Source organism: Anguilla rostrata, chromosome 11, assembly GCF_018555375.3.
Source record: "Anguilla rostrata isolate EN2019 chromosome 11, ASM1855537v3, whole genome shotgun sequence".
In the NCBI taxonomy this organism is placed as follows: Eukaryota; Metazoa; Chordata; class Actinopteri; order Anguilliformes; family Anguillidae; genus Anguilla; species Anguilla rostrata.
Window position 1 is genome coordinate 34,627,920 of NC_057943.1, and position 14,902 is coordinate 34,642,821.

General features: G+C 42.4%; 1 protein-coding gene across 1 annotated transcript; it reads right to left on the reverse strand.

The window, feature by feature from the left end:
* Positions 1-2,529: 2,529 nt before the first annotated feature.
* LOC135234694 (homeobox protein Hox-B3a-like) lies at positions 2,530-11,833 on the reverse strand. Its single transcript, XM_064299558.1, has 2 exons — positions 11,293-11,833; positions 2,530-4,472 (listed from the first exon to the last, which is right to left on the reverse strand). The coding sequence occupies exons 1-2, from the start codon at positions 11,735-11,737 to the stop codon at positions 3,823-3,825; spliced, it is 1,095 nt and encodes a 364-aa protein (XP_064155628.1). The 5' UTR covers positions 11,738-11,833; the 3' UTR covers positions 2,530-3,822.
* Between the last annotated feature and the right edge of the window lie 3,069 nt (positions 11,834-14,902).

The window sequence follows — 14,902 nt, forward strand, 5'->3', positions numbered from 1 at the left end:
AGCAGTTCCGTGCACAGCTCGCTCCCCGAGAGCACAGCCGACACAGCTTGGAGGGAGGAGGCCATGCATTATCCCCCTATTATCTCCTACGCGGAGACCAGACTGTACACCACGTGCATGCGGCAGAAATTATATATATATATATATATATATATATATATATATATATATATATATATATAGTGATGGCATGTATGCCATCCGCCCAGTTACGGCTTGGGGGAGAATGCCCCATATATAGGCTATGCCTACATGCACAGACACACGCTTACACCCAATCAAAACGTTACACAACGCCCATCGTTTACTTTGGCAGTCGTTTAATTAAGATCAATGCATACATGAATTAATTATTTTGAAGTATTGGGACTTAATAAACTAGAGCTCCATTAGCTTATATGATTTAGCTTGACATAATAAAAAAGAACACATTTTGCCAGAGGGGTAAGTCTGCCTGAATCTGAAGAATTTTATCAAGCAATATTTTGGAACACTGTAGCATATCGCCTATAAAGCACGCATGCAACAAAAAATATCAAGCAGTTTGTTGTCTCTTATTTAAAGAACAACGTAGAACGAACAGCTGACAAGGCCGAGGTGCGAGGGCGCGCTTAGTAAATTTGTGCACGCGCGCCCGCGCCCGTGTTTCTGTTTTTCAGCCCGCCTTGTGTTGTGTGTACATGAGGCGGGGACCGGATTTTGCTCCTATTGCTCCCAACATTAGACAAAGAAAATGTGCATTTAAAAAAGCTTTGTGTCGAAGGATAAAAGCGAAACGTTTAGGGGCATTCTGTACAGCTGTTGGTCAGCAGCCGTAAATCGAATTTCGTCTAAAGATTTGATTTAATTCCGGGAATGGAACTCTAATTCATTTAAAATGAACTGAGAGAGAGAGAGAGAGAGAGAGAGAGAGGGGGGGGGGGGGTTATTAACATTCAGGATGTGGAATCAGGAGTGGAAAGAGGGTTCACGATGTAACTAAACAGAGATGCCTCACCATTTATTTGGAAATGCGCTTTTAATACAGGAAGTAATAAATGTTCTAAATACAGTGAAAACAATATATCTGTTTAATGTTTTATTGCCGAGAAGCAATTATGTTTCCATTAGCTCATTCAGCATTAATCCCTGAGGTGTCCACCGTTCTCTTCTGTACCGGAAACTAAGCCTGATTTCTTTTTCCTTTCCAGACTTAATTTCGTTAATAATCACACTTTCTTGTTCACTGCATTTAAACAATTTCAGGGGAAATGCAGGCTAATGTATTAAACAAAAAAAGTTGAATAATGAACTGAAAATCGAAAAATGAATGCTTCTTTTTTATATTTATAGATTGTTATCCAAAGGCTATGAAATGAAACAACCACGTAAGCAGACATAAGAAATGCGCAGTACGTTCAATTTGGCCAGAGCCCAATCCCGTCATGTAAGCCTATTTAATATTTTGCGGCGACTGAATGTATTAGGTATTGTTAGGAAATGGCATTACAAATTCTCACCAGAATCTATTCAGGCGGGAAAATTGGTGCTAACCTACTGACGCCCAGGCCTTCTCTACTTCGACTCGCTCGGATAGGGAGAGGTTTTCAAGTAGCGCCCTCCTAGCCGTTCTGTCACCGCGCCCAGCACGTTGAAAGCTTGTGGTTGGACCGCGAGAAGAAGCGCCCTGTCCGAATGATTAATGTCAGGAAGGAGGAGGGAGGAGGGGGGGAGGAGAGGAGAGGAGAGGGCGCGGGAAGCGGATGTGCCTTACACTATAAAATACTGACTAGACTGTTCCAGAGAAATAGCCTCGGCTATGTTGTGAATATCAGTTCTGTTTTATTTCAGTTGGGCTGGAATTTTCTGTGTGTGCTTTCATCATGGAGCCCATGAATTAAAAAGGTAAGCAAATATATTAAATTTTAAACTTAAATGTTTTTAAACTGCAATATCCTGTGGACAAAAAAGTTACTACATGACTATTCTTGCTGTTCAATAAAGTGAGAACAAGATTACATTTGGGAGAGAATAAAAATGGCACTGTGGTTAGGAGAAGACTACAATGAAAATGTGTTTTGGCATGGATTAAATCAAAAAGTCCTCTTGAGGGAAAGTGGTAGCCGGAGTCAATGCAAAGAGAAAATCCCCAGACCAATCCAGTGCCATGCCGCAGTAATCTCCCCCTTTTAGACATCTAGGTGGTGTTGATAGAATCGTGAACTATTGTGAAAAAGGCGTAGGAAGATATAACAGAAAAATTACTGATATTAACTAAATTAGGTGATTGTTTTTGGCAGTTGTAAACCTTATAAATGTAGTGGGCCTATAATATGCCATTAAGCATATCATACTCTCTCTTTCCCTCTCTCTCTCTCTCTCTCCATATATATATATATATATATATATATACTGTATCTATATGTCTGTGTGTGTGTTGTGTGTGTGTGTGTGTGTGTGCATTGAACCAAAGCACTTTTTAAGGTTTTAATCTTCAACCAGAATAAAGACCAAAGTTTGACTTTGGAAGCGAAGTCGAACACACATTCGTTTTTTTTTCCAAACACACATAATTGGTTTTAATAATAATTAAACACACAAGAAGCTGTTTTCATTTGCAATTAGAGTTCATTATGTTAACTGGAGATGAAAAACCAAACATGGCCAAGCAATCTGTATCTACGTTTTTATCATTTAATAATACATTAAAATGTATAATTCTAAATATTAGTCTATTGTCTCAAAAGGACAAAATATGGTTTTTATTCAATATGAACATTTCTTATTTAATGCATCACAAAACATTGACAATCATTAAGAAACCAAGCATTTGAAATAAGAATCTCCCCAATTAGTACCAATATCTGTCTGAATGAAGCCTATTTGTATTACACTCTGAATGCTTAATGCATTTACACAACCTACTGTAAGAAACCCTGTTTGCTTATTTTTAAAATACAGTGCAGTATGTATGGCTATTACACACCCCAGTAAATACTCCACATGCTTTTCACACCTCAGTGCATAAATAATGAGGCAATTATCTTTTAGTTCTGGAAATATGAAATTATAATATTTACATGACATGAAAGATGGGAAGTGTTTCCATGAATAGTTCTACTAAATATTCTGGTGGAGCACCTGTTACCCCAGTCTGCTGCAAACTCATACCTCCAAATGCTTCTCAGTATATTGTAGCTAACATGCATTATGTGTCAAGTTGCCTTCAGTTTGCCTTTTTGAAAACAGAGCCAGGGCTTGCATGAGCAAATGTTGTCTTGTAGTCTTATGCTTGTGTGATACGTGCCTCTATTTCTCCTCTCTATCTGTACAAATACGAATCTACTGGAGGCTCAGGTAAATAAAAAAGACCCGGGTTTGATAAATCAACCTGTTGAAGGGGGCAACTACTGTTACCAAAAAACCAAAAAAAAAGCCCTCTGATACTTTGAATAATATGAGCCGATAAGATTTTAACTGGGCAGCTTGTCCGTCAGAATGCACACGGAAAGTATTTTGTTAATGTTCAATATCTGCTATTTCACCTGATAAGGCCTACAAACTCCATGAGCCTTTTCAGACGGTAGGCTGCCTCGGTGGAGAGCATCAGTTAGTACATACTGCATGTAGTGTTTCAAAGGTGTGATGGTCTTTTGTGAAGAGAGGATGTGTGTTTGGAAAGAATTTGGGCTGTACAGGTGTGTCCTTACATGTTTGTGTGCGTGTGTGTGTGCATGTGTGTGTGTGTGTGCGTGTGTGTATGTGTGTGTGTGCGTGCGTGTATGTGTGTGTGCGTGTGTGTGTTCTTCACCCCCACAGGTCCCGAGGAGATGCCTGACTACTTCAGTGCGCACTGAAGTCACAGAAGGAGGACACCTGCGTGTCGCGGGGCCCCAGGGCCCGTTTGACATGGCCGGGGACAGCACAGCCGTAGTCCAGAACGGCGAAAGGGGGGTCAGGGACGCCCAGTCCAGCCGCGGGCTCCGCGCTCACGTGGCCGTGACCACCTGCTCCGGGGTCGGGCCAATCGTACGCCTGCGCCACGGGCGACAGGAGGCCCGCCCCCTGCCGGTCCCCGAAGGCGTACGCCGCCAGTCCGTAGGCGCCTCTGGAAGACTCGAAGGCGGGGGGGAAGAGGGGCGCGGCGTAGGCGGCAGAGGGGCCGGGGCCGGGGCCGGGGCCTGGGCTGGAGCTGCGGGACGGCCCCTGCGGCGAATCGGCCGCCGCCCTGGCCCTCTGATCCTTCTTGTACTTCATCCGCCGGTTCTGGAACCAGATCTTGATCTGGCGCCCCGACAGCTTCAGGGAGGCGGCCATTTCCTGCCGCCGCGGGCGACACAGGTAGCGGCTGAAGTGGAACTCCTTCTCCAGCTCCACCAGCTGGGAGCTGGTGAAGGTGGTGCGGGCGCGCTTCGGCGCCGGGCCACGCCCTCCGCCTCCGGCGCCGCTGCCCGGGGGGCTGGTCTCGCCCCCGCTGCTGCTGGCCGACTCACCTGGGAGGAGAGAGAGAGCGAGAGCGAGAGAGGGACAGACAGACAGGGTGGGGTGGTGAAAGGCATGTTCATGACACACAGGGATACTGAAAAAACCCTGGACTCATCAGTGCAGTCAGGTCATTTCCACGGCCTCCAATGCAAAACATTTATGAGCTCATTATGAACAAGGATCATTCATCATACTGCATCTTCACCATGTCAGTTACCCATGACCTGAATTTTACCGTTTGCTGGATGTGTGTCTACACCCATACATTACTCATACTTGTGAGCCATGGCTGATCTATTAAAACCTTTTCCTATCTTGCTGGGTACCTAAACACACTCAGCAGATTAAGGAATAAATGGTGTCTGAAATCAAAAAGTATTCACTTAGGGAACAGAATGGAAGAAGAATAAACAGAAACAGTGGACTTCTGTACACATTTCACCAGCTGATCTGGACTGCATCTGCTAAACGTATATTTTTGTTAAACAAATCTGATTTTGCGTAAAAGCTGCTCTGCTTTTCCATTGCAACTTTATTTCCTGTCTTTCACATTAAACCAAAGCCATAAATCTTCTGAAAAATGCACACTTTATTTTTTGTGTAATAAATTTTTTGGTTTGCCAAGGGCCTTCCCTTCAGCAGCGATGGCAAGATATGGAAATGACTACTGCCCCAACACAAGAGACAGTCAGCCTTACTACTGCCCCAACACAAGAGACAGTCAGTCTTACTACTGCCCCAACACAAGAGACCCGGCCCGACTACTCCCCCAACACAGACAGCTGTATGGGTGACAAATTAAAGGAAAAACCTGAATAAATGAGTGGAGAAACATAATGAACGTAGATACTTCCATACAGGTTTACTGCATGATACAATTAAGCAGTTAACATCCTATCATGGTCTGTTGCATGTATAAATGGTAAATGGACTGCATTTATATAGCGCTTTTATCCAAAGCGCTTTACAATTGATGCCTCTCATTCGCCAGAGCAGTTAGGGGTTAGGGGTTAGGTGTCCTGCTCAAGGACACTTCGACACGCCCAGGGCGGGGTTTGAACCGGCAACCCTCCGACTGCCAGACAATCGGTCTTACCTCCTGAGCTATGTCGCTGAGCTGAGCAGGCCCAGTTGACCTAGTATTTCAGTAGGAACATTGACTAAAGTGACACCTACATTCAGATCTATGGGAAAGACATCAGTAAATAGGATTGAAAATTGTGGTTGAAAGTGAACATTAGTGCGATATGTAAGGAAAAACAGAAGAGCAACTCTCTCTCAGGTGACTGAGCATGTCAATGCAGGACGTTATCACACTGTCAGCGTGAACAGTCTGTCGACAACTACATATAAAGGGATATTACATTGGGTTTGCAGTGCATAAACCCCTCATTACAAAGACGAATGCACATTTGAGAGTTCAGTGGTGTGAAAACCACAGGTACTGGTCTACAGAGATGTGGAAAAAAGTGATATGGTCAGATGAGTCATCCTTCACCATATGCTTGACAAGTGGGCGAGTGCATGTGTGGCGTACACCAAGAGGATGGAACAGGCCTGAATGCTTGACCCCTACAGTGAGGGGGTCCTGTGGTTATGTCACTGCATGGGGGCATTTTTCTGGCATGTTTTGGGTCCACTTGTCCCTTTAGAGGGAAGGGTCACTGCAAATCAATACAAAGTTATTCTGAGTGATCACTTTTATCCTATGATGAAACGTTTCTATCCTGGTGGCAGTGGTCTCTTTCAGGATGACAATGCCCATCCACAGGACAAGAGGGGTCACTGAATGGTTTGATGAGTATGAAAATAATGTTAATCATATGTTTATGACCTTCAAAGTCACCAGATCTTCAACCAACTGAACACCTATGGGAGATTTTGGACTGACGTGTTGGCACTCTTGAAATCTATGTCAAGGCACATTGAAGCTGTTCTGGTGGCTCATGGTAGCCTAACACCTTACTAAGACACTTTATGTTGGTTATTCCTTTAATTTAAATGTATATATTGTGGCATTTGGTCTGTCTATATATGCTTCAGATTTGAATCAAAATTAGAAAAATGTGGGTTTGCTGCATTGCTTGACCTTTTGATCCTAAAAGGTCATTTATTTACTGACCACTTTTCACAAAAAAATGGCTTATTTCACTGCAAGCAATGCTATCAATATGTTGCCGTGAACAATCATTTTGTCATGCTTTGGTATGTTTTTGTCCAGCGATGAGTAAACCTGTTCGGTCTGGGAGAGGAACGACCAAGAGATGATCAGCTGTGTCGGACATGTTGGAAAATAGTTCAGGGAGCCTCAGCAGGGGGACGATTTGTCCCGCTCTGCTTAAAAACACATTTTTCACAGTAGCTGCAGAAAGAGAGAAGCAGACGTACTGGTGAATGCCCGGCCATTACAAACTTTTGCCGAGTCCTAATTCCTTCTGCAGGCTGGAATTTCGTAGCACACGTTTATATTTGTTTTTCCAAATGGATTTTCCTCATTTAGCACATACTTCATCCAGGGTAAAACCAGCCGTTGCTGTTTAAGGACCAAGAAAATATCCAGAATTCTCTTATTCCATCAACCTGGGGGAAGCTATACACTGAACTGGGGTAATAAAGTAACATGATGTAAGAGGGATGTGCATTTTACCTCTCTCCCCCTCTCTCAGTCTGTCTCTGCCTCTCTTTCTCTCTCATAATGTCGAGAATATAGCCCGCACTGAGAAATCAGACCCTACCCAGCAGTGTAAATCCATTTAAAATCTGTTTAAAACTGACCCCCTTAAACTGTAGATCTGACCCTATGTAGCTGTTTAAAACTGACCCCCTTAAACTCTGAATCTGACCCTATGTAGCTGTTTAAAACTGACCCTCTTAAACTGAAGATCTGACCCTATGTAGCTGTTTAAAACTGACCCTATGTAGCTGTTTAAGATGGACCCTATACAACTGTGTAAAACTGACCCTGTCCAGTTGTGTAGGCTAAATCTGACCCTGCCCGGCATAAGCGTTGCCATGGGTGCCAGGCACCAATGACCAACGTAGACATGCCCATATATAGTCATATTGTGGGTTGAACACTGACATGATGAATACATATGTTATGGACCATTTCCAACTACCTTCTATTGCTAATTCGCTCTTTAAAATGTTTTAGAGACACTGTATAACTCGTCTGCTCCCCATTCTATCGCCCAAATCCATTCCCATGGAATCATGCAGTGCGTTTTCAAGCACCGATCAGATATGCCACCCATACTTTACTAATTAGTAATTCAAATTCTGTGACAAATACACTAACTAGCATGTAGCTGGATCATCGAGTCCAGCTGTTCAAAGTGACCCTGTCCAGCTGTTTTTAACTGACCCTGTCCACTTGAGTAAAAGTGACCCAGTTGAATTGTGTGAAACTCACCCTATCCAGCTGTTTAAACTGACTCTGTCCAGCTATTTAAATGGATCCTGTCCAATTGTTTAAAGTGGCCCTGTCCAGCTGTTTAAATGGACCCTGCCCAGCTGTTTAAAGTAACCCTGTCCAGCTGTTTAAACAGACCCTGTCCAGTTGTGTAAAACTGTCCTTGTCCAGCTGTTCGAACTGACCCTGCCCAGCTGTTTAAACTGACCTGTGCAGTTATTTAAACTGACCCTGTCCAGCTGTTTAAATGGACTCTGTCCAACTGTTTTAACTGACCCTGTCCACCTGTGTAAAAGTGACCCAGTTCAATTGTGTAAAATTGGCCTTGCCCAGCTGTTTAAATTGACTCTGTCCAGCTGTTTAAACTGACCCTGTCCAGCTGTTTAAATTGACTCTGTCCAGCTGTTTAAACTGACCCCATCCAGCTGGTTAAACAGACCCTGTCCAGCTGTGTAAAAATGACCCAGTTCAATTGTGTAAAACTGATCCTATTGAGCTTATAAACTGACCCTGTCCAGCTGTTTAAACTGACCTAATCCAGCTGGTTAAAGTCCAGCTGTGTAAAACTGACCTTATCTAGCAGTGTAAAACTGACCCAATGCAGATGCGTAAAACTGACCCTAATTCCTAACTCTTACTGAAATCAGTGAGCAGACAAAAAGACCTACAAAAGTGGCCTGGCCTATTTAGCCATGGAAGTACATTAAGCTATCAATTAGGTATTTCCCCCATATTTAGGGTTATGGTTTGAATAAATAGGGCTACACACCTGCACTTGGACGAACACACATCTCTTGAATGACACGTGAGCACCAGTTCAGCACCTGCACAGCTTTTGGCTAAAGAGAAGTCATTCTGCCTTCTGGACCATCCTGGACATGCACTTTTATCTATCTTTTATATTCGGCTCGACTGAAAACACAAGATGGAGAACACTTATGTGGCAGAACGCAAATAATACTGAACAAACTCTCCAGAACTTGTCAAGAGGTTGGAGAGATATTCAATCTTCATATGGTATGACCATTGGGACTGTGACTCTGTTGAGCTGCATTTAAGAAAGGTAAAACCGCAAATATTGTGATGTTCATTACACCAAAATATCAGCACAATACAACACAAAAGGCCCGGCAGCAATAGAGGCATAGCCACGTTACAGCCTCTGGCTGTTAATCTATATCTATCAGTTTAGGAGACGCGTTTTTATATCTCTGTGACAAGCAGCTTTCAGCCTGATATTAAACCGAAGACAAATTGATCTCTATTACAGCTGGATACAGACCCGAGCCTCGTTCCTCCTAAAGCATTTCTGAATATGTGTCAGCAGCTCCTTTAAATTTCTCACACGCAGTGCACACACACACACACAATTTTGGTTTATTCCCCTTTTGGTTTGCGGCTACATTGATGCACTGCCCTTTAAAAGATTATTAAAAGAAAATAAGTTAAGTAATAGATGAAGACGCGCATCTTTATTAAATGAGGCGGGGAGGGAAGCACTGAGCTAATGGCCTCTTTGCTTCATGCAGCAGTTTGGTGAGCACTAATTTGTCTGTGCCACGTTGAGAGCGGCTGATGTTTAAAACAGAGCAGGAGGCGGGAAAGACTGCGCAAAATTAAAAAGCACACAAGCGCCAGGGACCGCATCAGTTGGGTTCGCGCGCGTGTGGGCGTACGTGTGTGTCAGCTAGCTGGCGCTGCGGGTGGGGTTTGGGAGGGGGAGGTGTGTGTGGGGGGGGTAATTAGCAACTCGTTGGCCTTATTCTGTCCTTCAGATCATACATGGATCGCTAAAGTAAAAGATGATAACAGGCGTGCTCATGAGACACTGAGCGGGAGGGGAACAGGCCGACCACTCACAAATCAAACTGAGGAAAACTCCACCCCCCCCCCCCCCACACACACGTTGAGTAAAGATAAAACCAGTCTATGTTCTGTTTTCATGACAAACACAGTGTGTGTGTGTGGGTGTAGGTGGTTATGTAGGTGGTTGTGCGTGTGGGGGGGTGTTGGTACACTCCCTCTCCACCATTGTGAACCTAAGCAAAGTTTTTGCAAGCGCTCCATTCCACACCCGTGTGTGCTCCAGTCCACAGTTTTAGTGTTACCCACTCAGCCTGTCCTGGTATACAGCTCACTGAATCCTCCCAGCTCAGACTAACTCAAGATTATCTGAGGACATGTCAAACTGTAGCTACACAGAAACCCTGTCTTCCTGCATATTCAGTACTACATATCCTTAACTTGTATATCTAAAATGAAGCAGTCTTCATATTTCAAAACTTTAATCTTTACACATCATTGCAACTATTTGTTGAGCATTTTAAAAAAACAATTCAGTTCCTGTCCTCCCTTGCATCAACTACAAAAAAACTGTTTTCAGCTCCTTGACAGACAGCTGAACCTCTGTCAGTGCCCTAGCACAGCTTGTGCTCCACTGGACGGTGTGCGCTGAAAGTATTTACCATCCTGTGATCAGGTCTTGGGTTTGTCCCACACCTAATGCGCTTGACTTCTGTCCAAGACCGTAAGCATCTCCTGACAACGACTGATCAACAGCTCACCATGCAATATTTTCCCATTCATTTATTCTCTTATCAATAACCAGGTGATTAGTGGAAAGGGTCGCCATGGCGACCGGGAGTGAGCAGGTGTTACTTATTGGATGATGACACGTTTGCAGCATGCTTTAGCACTGAGATGCCAGTCTCTGCGGAGAGTGGACAGACAATGCAGAGGACACAGCCTATGGATTGCGAACAATTGTTTACTGTAGGAGAAGGGATGTTACAAGCAATGCACTGCACTGCATATATTGCAATTTTCTCACACTGATATAATACCAGCTCAAATCTACCAATAGAAAACTGCTATAAGAACAAATCAAACAAAAGCAACTTTGCCTGAATAACTGATCATCTGAATAACTTCGATGTGAGTTCTCCATGCCAAACTCAAAATAAATGTTTAATATCCATATTTTTAGCTGAGCGCAACCATAACTAACCACACTTCAGCTATACGTTGTTCTCTCAGGTTAATTTCGTTTCTTAACACGCTTGTCTGATTAAAGCTACTTTTGCAAAAGCCTCCACATTCCAAAATAATGTAACAAATAGTACAATAATAAGAAGAATAAGAATATTAATAATAAAGTCTATTGTAAAAAAAAATAGGCCCCACTTGTTTTTTGTTTAATAACTTTTGCCACACCAAAAATGTGCTTACACTATAGTTCCTTAGATACAACAATTAAACAAAACAGTCTTGAAATAAAAAAACAATGGATATACCTACAACCACACTGCTTTGCGTTATAGCTATTCATCATTTATTTGTTAAGTCGTGAGATACATTATTACATACTCCGTTCACCACGCCGAGCTCCTGCCAGCCAGAGTCCTATCAAAACTTACCTGATTCAGTGAAGCTGTGGGCTCTCCTTTTCTGGATCTGTCGCGTCTCCTTCATCCATGGAAAGATTTGCTTGGATAACTGGCCGCCTGAAGAGCACCTGCCTGTGCCGTCGGCGTTGGTTGAGCCAGTGGTTCTACACGACTGGTCCAAAGTGCTCCGGAACGGATTTATCCGGATCGAGGAGCGGCGGACGCCGGGAAAAGACGTGACTGGACGCTGGCAGAGTAGTTCTCGAAATTCATGGATGTAGTCTCCACTTGATCCCACGCATTTCTTGGCTTCGATGTCTTTGTCGAATATGTAATTGTCATCCTGCAGGTAACATGGGATAAACTGGTTGTCCATAGAAGTTGGATGTAGTTGCTGTAAGTCTAAACTAGATGGTTCCTGGCACGTATAACCCAAAAACGGCCTTTCATTTTCGTAAAATGTTACTTTTTGCATAGCAGATGATAAGTTATTCACAGAGTAAACTTAAGATTTTTTTTTGTATTCGCTTCTGGCAACAGACTAGAAACATTTAATATTATGCCAACAAGAGTGGAACCTTGTGGTCACGTGGGGCTGTGCTCCAATAGCCAGGCGCACCGAAGGATGCTGGAGTTACAAGCCGTCCCGGAGTCAAGTGAATGGAGAGCCGTGGTCCTTCCACGACACACCAGTCCGCTCTGCGACGAGCAAAAACTTTTCAGCCTGCAGGAACGAACAAATTAAAACATGAAGAGATTCTTCACCTTAAAGTCAGCAGCACGGACAGAGGGATAGATTGGGGCCGAAAGGGAGAGAGAAGAGAGAGAGAGAGGACAGTGTGCACGCGCGTAATCATTCATCAGGGGGAACTCGCGTTTATCTTGCCTCTAATTTTCCGTTTGCACTAAGGACAGAGATGCGGTTAAAAAGCTGAACGGAAATTCCTGGAATTTGAAAAAATAGTAACTTCTATTTTTTTTGAGGAAGGCTATGGTATGTTATTTTAAAAACAAATCGACGTAATGTAGCTATTGTTTTTATAGCTGGGTTGCATAGCTACATTGTATGTTTGCCCAAAATATTCTTAAAAATCAGGTTTCAAAATCCAAAAGATTCAATATAACTGTAGCGGGTTGTCTAAGCGCTCGGTTCAATGATTAAAACCTGATGTATTATTTAAAAAAGAAAATACCTTTGTGAGTTGAATTTGTTAATGTTCCGTGCATGCTTGGCAACAAAAAAACGAACGGTTTCGTTTAATATTTTTTTGGGTGTAAATTAAAAGCGTGCTCGTATTTTTAGTTAAATGTATCCTTAGTGTACGGTGAAACTGCGCATTACGCAAATTACCACTTTTTTATTTTGAACTAAACGATTTAACTAGAATCAAAGGGAGTGGTCAAACAAAGGAGTTTTGACAATCATTACCATACACAGACAAAGAGAACATCACAAAAGAGCTCGTCTCTGCACGAGCAAATCACGAATTTTGAGCCACAAACTGTGTGTTCTCCAAGTAATCGCTGAAGAGTCGCATTTGGATGTGCCATTTCATCATCGTGTTATATACGCGGTATAGAACGAATTTTCGATAGCAACAAAAATGTATAATAGCCAGGATTATCTACAAAGGTTGTCAGACAAAGAGAGGGTGTAAACTTAGGCACAAACGGATTGAAACATATCTGTTTTATCTCAGCCCCCGCATCTAAAACTTCACTGAATTAATTAACGTTTGATGACTTGACACGGAGCAATTTTAAATTGTATCGTTGTATTTTAACGATGTAAAACTAAAATTGTGTGCAGTTCGCCACCGTAGAGTCAATGCCTAACATGTACCATACTGTAAGTGGACGGTCCCAATTACAACCAATACTATAATTCATAGGCTACCCTATGAAAGAACACTCCACGCTTCCAGCGCCCACGAGGTCACCTTTAGATATGATATATGTGCGATGAGTTAGCATATTTCAAAACAGATAAATACCCTCAACCTCTAAAACAAAAAATAGACTCGATGTGTACATATTTGTACATATCGGCAATAATCTAAGATATTATAAAATGTTATGCTTGAGGAGGGAAATCAATAAATTAACGCAAACGAAGCAGGGTCCGATTTTTGAATGAAGTTGGTGAAAGCAATTGTAGCTGAGTTGTTTTGAAAGCCCTCCATGTTTGTCTCTTTGTGTGATGGATGGCGCGCGGAGGAATGTAAACCCGAGTCGACCCTGCGTCTCCTCCAGATATAATCTCTATTTCATTTACTCTCCTGGTGCTGCCGAGAGGAGAGCTTCAAGCAAAAGCTGGATGAAGGGCTGAGGCCCGGCACGGCTATTTCACCACAGCCGGAAAATTTAGCCAATGAAGCCATGTACAGGATTATCTAAAAACCGGTCGCAAAGACAAAAAAAAAAGTACATAGTGCATAAAATAAATTATGCTATGACTATGCCAAATGATTGTTGAAGTCAATTCAAGCGAATGGAATTTAACACAATTTACATATCGTATTTCAAAGTGTGAACCAAACAAACGAAATATAGGTGGCATGTTAGGTGATATAGCACTGTCAAAAAAGATTCTCACCGAAAAAAGCTACTTCAGAATGCCAACATAAAACATAAACATAAAAAACAACCTATTTATTGACAGTTTCGCGCGTGAAACAAATGTACCTAGTCACTGAGATGGTTCCCTCTTTCTTTGTAATTACACTGTAATGGCCTGCACATAATGTGTTATTTTTACACGCAGCAGAACAGATGCGTACCAAAGTCACGATTGTATAGACAATTCATTCAGCGTCCATTAAGGAAAATATTAAGAAGACCATCGTTCCCTGACTCCTTCCAGTTGTAGTCTGGAAATCAATCTCATTTTAAAAACGATTTGTTATTTAGAGTTCAGTGAATTGCTGTCACAAAGCTTGTCACATAGAAGCGTTCAGTATGCATATTACAAGTCCAGCTTCATCCTAGATCCAAAGCCATTAACATGAAATATTACTGTGTTCGAGTGTGCACTGAATGCGAGCAAAGCGCTAGTTAGGTAAGTATCTAAGTACATAATGGACGAACGAGCAAATTGGTTTAAATTCTTGTGTTATAGCTATGCACCATACATGCTCTGCACCTTTAAAAACAAAACCCTTGGTTGTTGATGTTCTTGTTCATTGTTTACTAAACTGCCAGCGGCGTCGAAAGCAATCTGAGACAGAGCCCCGAGACAACGTCCTTCATTAATTTTGATAACAAAATTATATATATATATATATCAAATATATATATATCAATATATGTTCAGAATTTTACCGGATTATAGAGGGGCGATGGCGATGACCCTTCTACTACACACACACAGCCAGCACACACACACACACACACCCACGCACGCACGCACGCACACACACACTACCGCAATGAGAGCTGAAAGCCAGAAGAGGAGACATGCAAACACTATCACCGTTATTACTCCTTTTATTAATACCAGTGAGGTATTACTGAGAATCTCTTATTAAGAACATGAGGTAGCCTTACTTAGAAAACTTAATAATGTTAAGTTTTCTGTGGAGGCTGTAATAATTATACGTAATAAAAATTATTAGTTTTAATATAAATGGGAATGCTCCTT

Excerpts from the sequence above, each read along its gene's own strand:
- LOC135234694 (XM_064299558.1), bottom strand. The coding sequence starts at position 11,737 with ATGCAAAAAGTAACATTTTACGAAAATGAAAGGCCGTTTTTGGGTTAT. Across the intron at positions 4,473-11,292 it reads CCACAGCTTCACTGAATCAG|GTGAGTCGGCCAGCAGCAGC; the intron begins GTAAGTTTTGAT and ends CTCTCCTCCCAG.